This window comes from Aphelocoma coerulescens, chromosome 9, assembly GCF_041296385.1.
Source record: "Aphelocoma coerulescens isolate FSJ_1873_10779 chromosome 9, UR_Acoe_1.0, whole genome shotgun sequence".
Classification (NCBI taxonomy): Eukaryota; Metazoa; Chordata; class Aves; order Passeriformes; family Corvidae; genus Aphelocoma; species Aphelocoma coerulescens.
In genome coordinates, this window is record NC_091023.1 from 6395711 (window position 1) to 6407971 (window position 12261).

General features: G+C 48.1%; 1 protein-coding gene across 2 annotated transcripts in view; it reads right to left on the reverse strand.

Annotated features, from left to right (window-relative positions):
• Window positions 1-11454, reverse strand: part of ITM2C (integral membrane protein 2C) — a 31565-nt gene extending 20111 nt beyond the window's left edge. Inside the window, exons 1-3 of one of the 2 annotated variants that reach the window (XM_069024413.1) lie at window positions 10848-11454; window positions 10090-10342; window positions 7670-7892 (exon numbers count right to left, since the gene is read on the reverse strand). In XM_069024413.1, the coding sequence (XP_068880514.1) occupies window positions 7670-7708 (39 nt within the window). In that variant the 5' untranslated portion in view covers window positions 7709-7892; window positions 10090-10342; window positions 10848-11454. Of the gene's footprint in view, window positions 1-3884; window positions 4022-7669; window positions 7893-10089; window positions 10343-10847 lie in introns of those variants that run through there. The other variant, XM_069024412.1, reaches the window with a different exon arrangement.
• Window positions 11455-12261: the final 807 nt, after the last annotated feature.

Here is a 12261-nt window from a genome sequence, read left to right on the forward strand (position 1 = left end):
GAGGCACTATCTGCCTGCTAAGAGCTCCACACCTAGAGCAGACCTGCTCCTCGCTGGGGAGCTGTGCAAGGGCAGTCACAGGGAACAGAGCTTCCGGGGCACCAGAGGGGCAGATACCCCTCAGGGAACGTGCTCCCCTTGGGTTTCCAGGCTTTGCCCTGCTATTTCTGTCAGACAGGGCAACCATGCTGGGTGTGGGAGCTGTGGCAACAAGGAGGGGGCTGGGGCAGCTCAGCCATCAGCCAGGAGCTGAGACACCCACCAGACAGCGGTCCTGAGGTGCAGCTACAAAGAGACCACAGACACAGAGGGGTCGGACGGATCCAGTGCCAGGCAGCAAGCAGCTCCTTGTGGGAAACTTCTTCATACAACCAGGAAGGCTGTGATCCAAAGACCACTGAGTCTTGTCAAGACTTTGGGAATGGAGATGGGATGAAAGGCACAAAATCAAAGCCCAGTATTACTGCAACCAACCAAGAGCAAAACATCAGTCGCACCGCACACACCTTTGTGTGCGCCCTGGAAAGCCCCTCGCAGCCCCCAGGCCTATGAGCCACTGCCAAGGTGCTTCCAGCAGGCTCATCATGCCTGTGGGTACGGAGAGAGCTCTCCCAGTCCTCCTGCTTGGCCCGTAAAGCCCTTCTCTCCCATCAGCCAGACCTGAGCAAACACTGTCCTGCCTTCGAGGGACAAACAGGAGTGCACAAGCTGTTTAAGCACAGCCTTTCCCAAAAGCAGGATAACAGGTTTCTGTGAAAGCAGTCCCTGGATCACACAGATGTGTTCCCCCTGCCTGCAAACCACCCCATCCCTCCGGACACCAGCCTGCGCTGCAGCGCTGGCTGTAAGGCACAATCCCCCCAGCCAGAAGCATGGAACGTTGGGCACAGCCCTTGGCTGGGGCAGTGGGGCAGCCAAAGTCTGCTATGGACAGAGAGAGGGGCTGAGAGCTGCCTCTGCCCTCCAGTACTTTCATCTACACCTGGTGAGGCAGAAGATTTTCATGAAACCCCTTCTCCTCTGGCTCTTGCGCTGTCTCTGCCAACTAATGAGCTAGTATTAGAGGGGTGCACAAGGGAGCAAAAAAAAAAAACCAAAAAACCCAACCTACATTTTGACTAGAGAGCTTCAGCCATCAGTTTTACTTGGTTCCTGTGGTTTTCAACATCCATCACAATCATAAGCAGTGTATTTCCCAGAGTAGTTGAAGACACAGCCTATATATTTATTTCCATTTCAGACTGCAAATATGGAGTTCAATTAAAACTCACTGAATACTATTTTGCATCTGAAAAACTATTTTCCAATGAACATAATACATTATTTTACTGGCTGCATAACCTCAATCTGCCTTCTGCTCAAGGCTGCTACAGCCCCACAGTTCCTACTAATGACAAGACTGTTTCTTCTCTAAGCTCTTAAAATGTTGCAAGAGTCTAAAAATTATGTGAATTTTTCTGACAGGAGTTTAAATTGCATATTCTTTCCGATTCAAGCCAAGCTGTGCAGGGGAGAAACAAGGTTCAGCACATGCAAGCTTGCTGTCACGACTCCTCACCTACTACTTTTCAGGACACATTAGCATCACAGACATCTTCCTGCCTGCCGCATCTTTGCATCCACCGAGCACCTGCCAAAATTCACAGGCTGCGGAAGCTGCCGCTGAATCATTTCCCAGCTCTGGCTCCTATCACTGGGATTGAAGTGATGAGATCAAAGAGGAAAGGAATGCAGAGCATCTTGTTTGCATGTCACCAATGCAATTTTGCTGCAAGGCAGCTAGAGAAAGACACGCAGACAGAAATTATTGGCAGCAGGAGTGGGAGCATGGCAAGAAAGCCTGGCTATGGCAAGACCAATGCCACAAGTTGGATGTTTTACAAAGCAGCACATCCATCCCCTTGGTCCAGCTAAGCCCAAGCACACCAAAGAATCCACTGTCACAGATAGGCTGAAAAACGTCATCAGGAAAAGGCCACCTGACGTCAGCAGATGTGCTGCTCCCTGGACATCCTCATGCTGCACAGACTCACTGTAACCCACTCCTGCCCTTATTTCATGGGCCTTACGTTGATGTTCTTACATGTCTGTCTGCTGGAATCAAGAGACTGTTGAAGAGCCTTTGTTCTAAATTCATGTTTTTAAGTTCCTTTGTAGCTCACAAAGGTGGGCTTAAAAGAACACCACCATGCCTCCCAGGTGTGAGAGAGAGGCCCAAGGCAATGTAAAAAACCCAAAATTTATTATTTGCTACTTAAGCCAATTTCACATATCTGGCAGGACCTGAATCAGAATAATTTTGATTGCTGGGATCTGGCAGCACTAATGACAGAAATAAGCTTCTGTTACTTTATTACTTTTTAAACTGCTTTTCTCACAGTGCTCATGAGAAAGAGACAGATCCTGCCTGAACTCATGCAGGATCAACAGAACTGAGTTCCTGGCTGTGGAAAGCTGGTTTAATGGCAGGATGAGCTGGAAGTCCAGTGTGACAGTCATTTTCCAGGGTTAGACATCAGAGGCAGGAAGAAAACCAGCACCTTAGTTTCTAATTAGGAAATACAGTCAGGAAACCACCGAGAGGTCACAGTTGGCCCACCTTCCCAGGTCTCTGTAGAGCTCCTTGGTGTGAAATTACCAGATGCAATCATGACAGACTGAGCACACCCAGACCCTGGCAGCACAGCTGAGAGCTGCGAGCACATGGCGTGATGGGAGAGATCATCACGGTGTGACTCCCTGAACTCTGCAGAACAGAGCAGTCTCCTGAAGCCCCTGCTGCAGAGCAGTTCTCCAGGGCAGGTAATTCCCACTTGTTTGGTGAGGCACACGGGGAGGAACACTCTGCACTGCTGCAGGAATGGAGCAAAACCACAGCTCCCCCATTGTTTTTTGAGTCAGAGAGCTATTAGGGTTCAGTAAATGGTCAGACCACATGCACAGCCTAGGGATTTATGAGGAATACAGAAATGCCATTTAGGACTCCTCTGAAATGGAAGTGCTGTAACAAGACAAGGCGATGGCGAGGGTCAGGCCCACCTCAGGACAACACCCTCACACTACACAGTGTGGTATTCACCCAGCAGGTCCACCCTCGCAGCAGGGCTGCCAAGTGGGCTTCTCCAGCACCAGAGACTTCAGAAACACCCAACTCCTGCCAAACACAACAGTGCCCGGTTCACTCTTTGTCCTCTAGAGGGGCACTGGCTGTACCACCCCTGGCACATGCCCAGCACTGCCCTACAGCGCCTGGCCATGGCTCGCACAGTCCGGGAGCGACCCACACAACTCTATCCCATCCCCAGCCCATGTTCTGCATCTGCTGTGGATGTTCCAGTGCCTTCGTTCCCCTTGTATCTGAACAGATCCCAACCTCTGCAGGCACAAGCACTTGTTCCCCTCTCCTACCTATTACCTGAACCCAGCAAAGCAACTCAACATCACCGTGTCAACTCCCACCTGCAAAGCATCTACGGAGCTGTGTGCTCTTAGCCCCTTGCTTCTCATCTTGCTCCAGCACCATCTGTTTTCCTCCTCTTGCCTCTTCCCCATGCCAACCCTAAGACTTCAGAGATGTTAGGATTTGAAATCCACCCATGTATGACCAAACCCAAATTACATTCCCGCAGGCTAAGCCACCCAAAGGGATGAGTTCTGCCGCCACTGCCTGCGCTGGACATTCAGTCCCGTGCCCAGGGACGGCCGCTCGCGCCACGGCGCCACTACCCTGCCCCTTCCCCTCCCCACTTCTCTAAACTTCGGGTGCTCACGAAGCCCCCGGAGACACGGGTAAAGCCGGACACTTTTGCCGGTGCCTGTCCGAAGCAGCCCCACACCACACGCACCCCTCGGCTCCCGCCGCCCCTCGCCCCCGCCCCACTCACGGCGCCCGGGGGCAGCAGCACAGCGCCCGCCGCCCCATCGCCCCCCGCCGCCTTCTCCTTCTCCTTGTCCGGCTTGAGCGCCGCGGGCGGCTGCTGGACGCCGATCTTCACCATGGCCCCGCTGCTCCGCCGCCGCCGGCCCCGGCACCGCCCCGGGGAGGGGCCGCGCCGCGCCCGCCCCGGCACCCGCGCGGCCCCCGCCGCACCGAGCCCGCCGCACCGAGCCCGCCGCACCGAGCCCGCCGTGGGCACCGGGCGGGCCTCGGGCCCCGAGCCGCCCGCGGGGACCTGGCTGCCCGCAGCGCCCCCGGCAGCCACCGCCCGTCCCCGCTGTGACCGGCTGCGGGTGCGGGACGCGGAGCAGCGGCGTTCCCGGGATCTGGGGGTGCGGCATGGTCAGTACTGCCCGTGGCACTGCTGACATCGGGTCAGCAAAGGGGAAAAAACAAAACAAAACAAAACTGAACAACCCAAGCCTGAAGATGCATCAGCCTGCAGCAGATGTACACAGAGAGCAGGGGTTACTCTGGGGAAAGCTGGGAAAACCCTGCTGCTGTTCGCGTCAAGGCCACAGAACAGAATCCGCGGAGGAACAGAGAAAACTCAGGTGGCCTTTCCTCCAGGATCTGCTCTGGGCAGCAGGACAGATGGATTACCTTCATCACAGGGACAGTAATTCAGAAAATGCCCTGTCTGCCAGAAGCAGAGTGTGGCATGCAGAAGAGAATTGCAGGGGGGGGGTTGCTTTTGTGCCACCAGATGATTGCTGGGGAGCAGCAAGGAGCACAGCAAGGAGTAAAGAACACGTGTTGACAGTTTTGTTAAGGTAACAAAATGGAAAAAAAAGCCATTACCAAAACCCTCTCTACCAGCTACAGGTGATAAGGAAAGTCGGAAATTGTCAGTGGATAAACAGCAATACCCTTACATTGATTTGGTCCACTTAAACATAGTATTTATTTATAATATAGTTGTTATGAGCATTTTCTTTCAATCCAGAAGGGTTCATTATGTACTGAGTGCTTTACATCATGTTTTGAACTAACCCATTGATAAATTAGTGCTAAATTTTATTTGTAAAAGGCATCTTTGGCAGGGATTCAACATTGACTCACAACAATTGCTCATAGTGCTGACTTACGTTGTTCAATATTTGGACCTGTTTGGTCTTCCCAGCATCCCACCCTGTGGGTAAAAGTTGCACGGGGATTGCAACTTTTATCTCACGCAGAGATAAGGGGCTGCATTTCCACAACAGCCTCTAATTTCAGAAGCTCAAACTGAGACAAGATGGTCCTGAGTTTATGGAGAGCCAGATCCAAACATCTCGCACTCAACATGCAAACTGGGAGACAGCCCACCAGGGTCTTCCCTGACTAAAGCTGTAAGGCAAATGCTAACTCTTCTAATAACATTTATCCTATATGACAGTAGTCTTAGAGCAAGGAAGTGTCCAGAACAGGGCAGAACTCCTTGTGTGCCAGCCCTCTCAATCCACCTGATCATCCTGCTTTCTACCCCTTCAGCACTCTCAGACACAGACTGGGCCCTGCCCTTTTTTTAGGTTGTTTAGCTGCACTCTTCCTCAGGGATAGCCCTCTGTATGACAAACGCTGCATTACCTCCTCTGCCTCCAGCCCAGTGATCCACTGGGCAGCTCTTGTTACAGAGAAGAAACCTAAAGCCAGGATGCAGCTGAGGAAAAGTGATTACAAAAAGTCTTACATCTGATAAAACCAAAGAAAGCTTGACACTAGAATCTTCAGTTTAAAGGCAGAAGTTAAAGTTGGGGTTTATTCTTTCCATTTATGTCTAACGTGGCTCTACCCCCCACGCCCAGTCAGTCAGTCTGTGGGACTGGTGGGACAAGTGTGCAGTCAGATGAGTAAAGATCCTCTTCTAATATTTAGGTCATTTGTGACAGATACTGAGAGAAATAGGCACAAGGTTCTTGATGTTCACCAGGGCTCCTGACAGAACTAGCCTATTGATTTGCTCAGAGTCAAACAAATGGAAAAGCAGCATCACACCATTGCCAAGCCAGCAGCACAGCACCAGTCAGCAGTGACAGTGTGGCTCTGGCCTTTCTTGCATCAGGTGCTGGCCTGTCAACTGCTGAATCAGCCTGGGTCTTCTCCAGAGCACTGCTAATTTCCTGTTTGAAGGGGGGAGCAGTATTGGTCAAATATGTGAGACTGACATCGGAGTGCAGGTGTTGGGGTGTCCCCTGTGCACAGCTTGGGGCACCTGCTGGGGCCAGCCTGGCTGTTCTCCAGCAGGAAGCCTCACCTGGCAGCCCTCCCTGCTGGGTCTGCACCTCGTGCCCAGCACAGCTTGAACTGCAGCACCCTGTACAGCATGAACTGGCCCCCAGAAGGACACTCAGAGTAACAACTGCTCCAGGGGAGGGCACAATACCTGCAGGATGCTGTCAATGTTCACGTGCATTTAAAAAATGCTTCTTTAGACTTATTTTTTCTTTTATACATGGTAATATGCACAAGTGCCTCAAACACTCTACGAGTTTGCAGTATTTGTGAGCATAGCTGAAGTACTGGAATATTACTTCTACTGTACCATAAAAAATTGCAGGGCTGACAAGGAAGGCAAGTTATTCTCAGCATAACAATGAACCCAAAACAAGTACAGGAAAACATCAAAATAATTACAAAATGGGTCAACATTAAGGGTCTAAACCATTAACGCTTTACTTACTTAACATTTCAAGACTGGGTCTCAGTCACAGTCGCGTCATTCTGTGGCATCTTGGGATTTCAATTACATCCCTGGATAAATGGCTTTGCAAGCATTAAGAAAAATCACCCAAGTCATCATAGGCCGAGTTTCAGACTGAAAGATTTCTCAATAAGAAATCTCCTCCACTACAGGCCCTTCAGTCAGAGGCTTAGAGGATAAACACTGACAATGAACTCAACGTTTCTAACACAGCTTAAAACTGTGTCTCTTGCCCTGCAGTGGAGAAGTGGCAATGCTGCATACAGAACATCTCGCTCAAATCTACTGTCTTTTCTATTTTTAAGCAAGCAGTTTTCTATTTAAAACTGCCACCTTGCCGACTTCCTTAATGCCATCTGCTAGTTTATTAGTCTGTGACAACAAAGTTTCCATCTCTTGACTGTAATTAAGTGGAATCCCAGGGACAATTTAGTTGACTGACCTTTCATTAAGAATAGCAGCATGATAGCACTTCTCAAGTAATGAAGAAGTGGGACCTTTATAAACCTTTATTAAACTGTCCTCTACCTTGCCACTTCTCACTTTTCAAAAAAGCACTCACGTAAAAAAAACCCAAACAAACCAGTATTAAAGGGAGAGCATAGGATAACTGCCTTAATATATTCCAAGCCAACCAAAATGTGTTTGTCATGTATTGAGCTGCATCTATTTCTGAGGTCTGCCTGGTGTCTAAGCTGTCCCTCACTGTATCAGACTGGAAGGAAATGAGAATTTTAGAGCCCTTAAAAGCATTCTGCTTTTCCACTGCAATTCCAGTAAGGGCTTGTATTAGAGAGTGTGCTGTAAAAATGAACAGAACTCTCTAATGTGCTGAAAATATACCTTTATTTTCCCTTCTTATCCCTGATCAACTAAACAGAAAGCAAGAGACAGGCTAGGCTAAAAAACAAAAAACTGTTAAAAAAATCATAATCACTCTTAAAGGAACGGACCACAAATGCAGAGGATGTACTGACTCATGGTTTTTGCTATTCCTTATACAATCTACTTCTAATTACCACAAATATTGCATGAGGTAAAGCAACTACCTGTAGCCAAAAGTAGAGAATCAATCCAGTGGTCTCCATGGAAAGTTACAGCTTTCATCTGCAGCTGAACTGAGCTGAATTTCTTGTCACTCCGGGGTACCTGCCACACCAGCCAGGGCAATGTGTCAATCCCTGATACAGCTATCAGGGATCACATCCTTTGCTCTCTCTTTTCCTTGAAAAAAACCTTTATGGTTCAGCAGCAGCAGAAGCCTTGGGCTACCTAGGAGGGTAAATGAAAAACTATTACCATTATGTACATCAAAAGTAACAAGAGAGCAATTTTCTCCTAATAGTAGAAATTATTCCGGATTAGTCTCCTTCCTGGAAACTAGCAAGCTCCAGGTATCTTGGTTATCTCTCTTTTACAAACTCTGGTGTATAAAAGGCCAACACTTAGCATCCTTCAGTTAGCAGTTGAAAAGAAGTATTCACATTTCAAAAGGTATGCAGAGGCCAGATGCACAATGGCTTTGACCTGAACAACCCACTGGTGGCAGGACTGCTGAAAGCCAGAGCCAGGGCGCTTGTTAACATTTGGTTGCCTGTTGTGGCACCAAAACTCCTTCACACGATGTGTCAAAAAGTGGGGAGGGATGGTGAGAACAGGAAGGGAAAATGTGGCTTGGAGACAGCACCCTAAATACCCAAGCTGGATTTTTATGTCATGGGATAAGCAGGGAGCATACCCAAGACAGCAAAATTACCAGAGCTGTTGTACAGTTTATGCTTTTTATGATTTAGAGGGAGATTTTCTATAGAAGTAGCCAGAATTTACTTGGAAACATGTTAGGGGTTCCACAAATAAAAATACTTCGACTTTATATAATTTCTGGAACCAGCAGGGAGGGCATTCAAGTTGGTGGGGAAGCACTAGTGAAAAGAATGGGGTACAAGCCTAAAAGCCAGGAAAGCCCAGGAAGTGGGAAGGGCCCTATTTCCTACCTTTACTTACGAATTCAAGTGTTAAAATACAACTTAGGCACAAGGGAGAAAGGGAATGTAGGGGAGATGCTGGTTTAGCATAAAAGGCTGGGGCTACATTTAAGTAGTTGCTGGAGAAAGTGTGTGTGAGGTCTCAGCCCCAAGGGGGTTCAGCTGCATTCTTGCCCCATTCCCCAAGAGCCCCAGCGAGGGACAGAGCCCCATGAACAAGAGAAGATGTAACCTCAGCTCTCCCTGGCCCTTTCCCTTCTGTCACCATTTCTAGTTTGGTACTCAAGAACTTGGCTTTTTGCTGTACCTGAACCAACCTTGAAATATTCTGCTTGTTTGACGTTGAAAGAAGTCAAAGGATGTGGAAAAGGCACAGACTGAAACTAAGTCCCCCTCCTGCCTGCCAGCGGCCTGCAGACCAGAAGAGTGGGAGGGGATTTGGGGAGGCTGGCTTGTATTTCTCCCACCATAAGGAATATTATCTCAAAGTCATTAGGTCTGGCAAAACCCGTCTTCTGGCAGGTGCATGCAAGTGTTCCCTCATCATGAGCTCTGCCAGAGCAGTGTCTGAACCAACAGGCTCATCGTGGCAGGCTACTTAGTGTACATGCAGCACAGTACCAGCCTCAGATGTGGGGTGTGAAGCACCCGACTCCAGTTTCTCTGGTGTTGGGTGCCTGGCCCCAAGAAAACGTGCCTGCAATTACAGTTCTGAGCATAATGCATATTTTAGTCAGCTGCAGAAAAGCCAGGGAGTTTGAGGAGGTATTAGCTTACACCAGCAGCCCCCAGTTTTCACCAGCTCATGCTCATCCATCATGCAAGTAACCTACTGTGAGCAAAGGTCCCACCTTTTTTCTTATTTCTCAGTATTCCTCCTCTTCCGTAGGGACTATTTACAAGTTTATGGAGTGACAGGACAAGGGGGAATGGTTTCAAACAGATGGAGGGCAGGTTTCGACTAGGTATTAGGAAAAAATGCTTTACTGTGAGGATGGTAAGGCACTGGAACAGATTGCTCAGATAACTCTGGATGACCCATCCCTGGAAGTGTTTAAGGCCAGGTTGGATGAAGCTCTGGTCCAGTGGAAGGTGTCCCTGCCATAGCAGGGGGTTGGAACAAGATGATGTTTAAGGTCCCTTCCAACCCACACCAGCCTATGATTCAGGATTTGTTAAGAGTGACCACAGTCAGCCTGAATAAAATGCTTTCTGCAAGAGCAGAACACACTGAAGAGAAAGGAACATGACGCTGAAAACCAGCACCAGTTCTTCAGCAGAGTTTAGGCAGGGAAGGAGGAAAGAAAGTGTCATCTCTTGCCTGCAGTTTGACTGTTGAAGAACAGCTTTGAAAGCTCAGATACAGTAATTGTGGTGTTCCATGACAGCCACATTCTCTAAGTGAGTCTGCTGTCTCTTCTAATTAGGATGTCTCCATGAACCCCTCAGGATTTTATGTTATGATCTCAGAGAACTATCATTACCTTGAACCCAAGAGGGATGAAGTATCACAGGACAGTATAACAATACTAATAATCCTTAGGAGATGGAGACTTTCATGTTAACCAGGTGCAGGACTGAGAAAGGAAGAGCCTGAATCTCCTCTCCCCTCTTTCGCTTCTTCTGTCACTATTGAAGTTTCTGTGTGATGCCCTGTCAATATTTGCACAGCAGGCACTCTCCTGCTTGCCCTGGTTCCTTAGATTTGGTACTTCGGTGCCTTGCATGAATGCACTCCTGAAAATACAAACCAAGAAGATGAGAAAAAACAAGAACAATAAACCCACAGCCAGCATGTTAAACAGAGGTGCAGACTGAAGTGTGCAGCTGAGGACCCAAGGCAAATACCTGCTTGGACATCCTCAGTTTTGACTTCTTTGGGAGGGTGACCCAGTGAACAATCCTTTTGTTCAGAGACCTGGTTTGTCATACCCAAAACTGCTGCAAATCAGGTCACATGGAAGGAACCTGCCATCCCCCCCAGTAACTTGAGACATCCTGTCACACCCAGAACTCAGTTAATACCTAACAAAATCTCAGTATTGCACAGCTGATGAAGAGTTTTCAGTGAGAGACAGAACCACTCTTGTTTACAGCATCAGCCCATGTTATACAAATTCAAGCAAGCTTGGAGTCAGCAGCTGGCAGAATTGATCTAACCTTGCTATGTAAGTATCCTCTGCTTTGCAGCCCAAATGAAATAAAAGCCCAAGAAGCAAATTAAACTACATCCAGTAACTACCATGCTCCTCTTCAGAAGGTCCCAGGACAAGGGAATGAAGATGACATCTCTGATGATGTTCAATGATGTTGCTTCTTTGAAAGCTGGCATATGACATGGAGGACAGCTGCCCATTGATTAGAAGAGGCTTGTGGGGTCAACTGGAGTCCAGCACATCTGAGTCAATAGTGCCAATGGACAAGCAACGAAAAACAGACTTGGCTTAGTTCAAATGCAGCTAATTACATGGGCCCAATATTCACACAACTGAAACAAGCTCTCTACACTCTCTTCTTGTCCCCTACACTGCTTGACACCTTTCTGCCCAGGAATGAGGGCAATCCAAATCAGAAGTAGATGCCCCAGTTCACCAGTAAATGTCCAAACTACACCACAATCTTTCTCTACCCACCCTTTCTTTGGAGTGTAGACAGCAAATCCAGATGACTTTATGCACAGAGCATACTTTAATGGCAGCTTCCATTCCCCTGTGTTTTTATCTTCAAGGGCTACCAAACTGTATCCCTGCCCACCAACCACCCCTGTTCCTGGGAACATGTATTCTACTTCAATCCCAAACATGAGAAACCATCAGCTGGCAGATCACGTGGACACAGCTAGTGCCTGTTCTGCCAGCAAAGATGCTGGTCTGTAGAGCAGTTAAAGTCTTGTCAATGCCCAGAGGCAGTATTTTCAGGTTTATATTACAGCTGGAGTGCCATGAACATACATTCTTCTCAGGCTTTTTCAAAACACCCAACACAGCTGCATCAACAGCTGCACAGTTGGTTGTGCCAAGGGCAGGCAAAGCAGTTTCAGTGCTGTCGGGTGGGACACCAGAACACTCTCCTGAATGCTTCAAGCATGACTGGGGTTACTCTTTGGGGTATTGCCACAGACTTGCTTCTAAGAAATGGGCTGCTGTATGTTATGGTTCCCCATTTATATTGGGATTTGTCTTCATGTAGTCCTGGGGTGCACATGTTGGCTCGCTCTGCCTTCATGGTAAACCTGGAGTGCCCTGTGTGAGGCAGAAAGTTGGCAGTCTCATTTTTAATCACTTGTGGGTTTGATTTCATCAGTGTTTTTCCAGATTTTTATTTATGCCTTGTAAAATTTTCCAGAAAGCAGAAAATCTGTTCAGTCAGGTCACATTGTGAAGGATATGCCAGTTTGTCCCTCCACAAGTCATCATGACATACTCCCCTTTGTCCCATCCTGCTCTGCCAAGAGGAATTGAAAAATCTCTCGATTTAAGTACCACCATAAAGGAATTTAAAAATCTCCTACTACCAATATTGTCCAAGTGGAAAAGATAAAACAGTGTGGGACTCCTAAAAACACACAGCCTGCTCTTCTATAGTGATCAAAAAGAAAAATCCATACTCTTATGAGCTGCTCTCCCACTCTGTGCCCTCATGACTGCTGACCCATC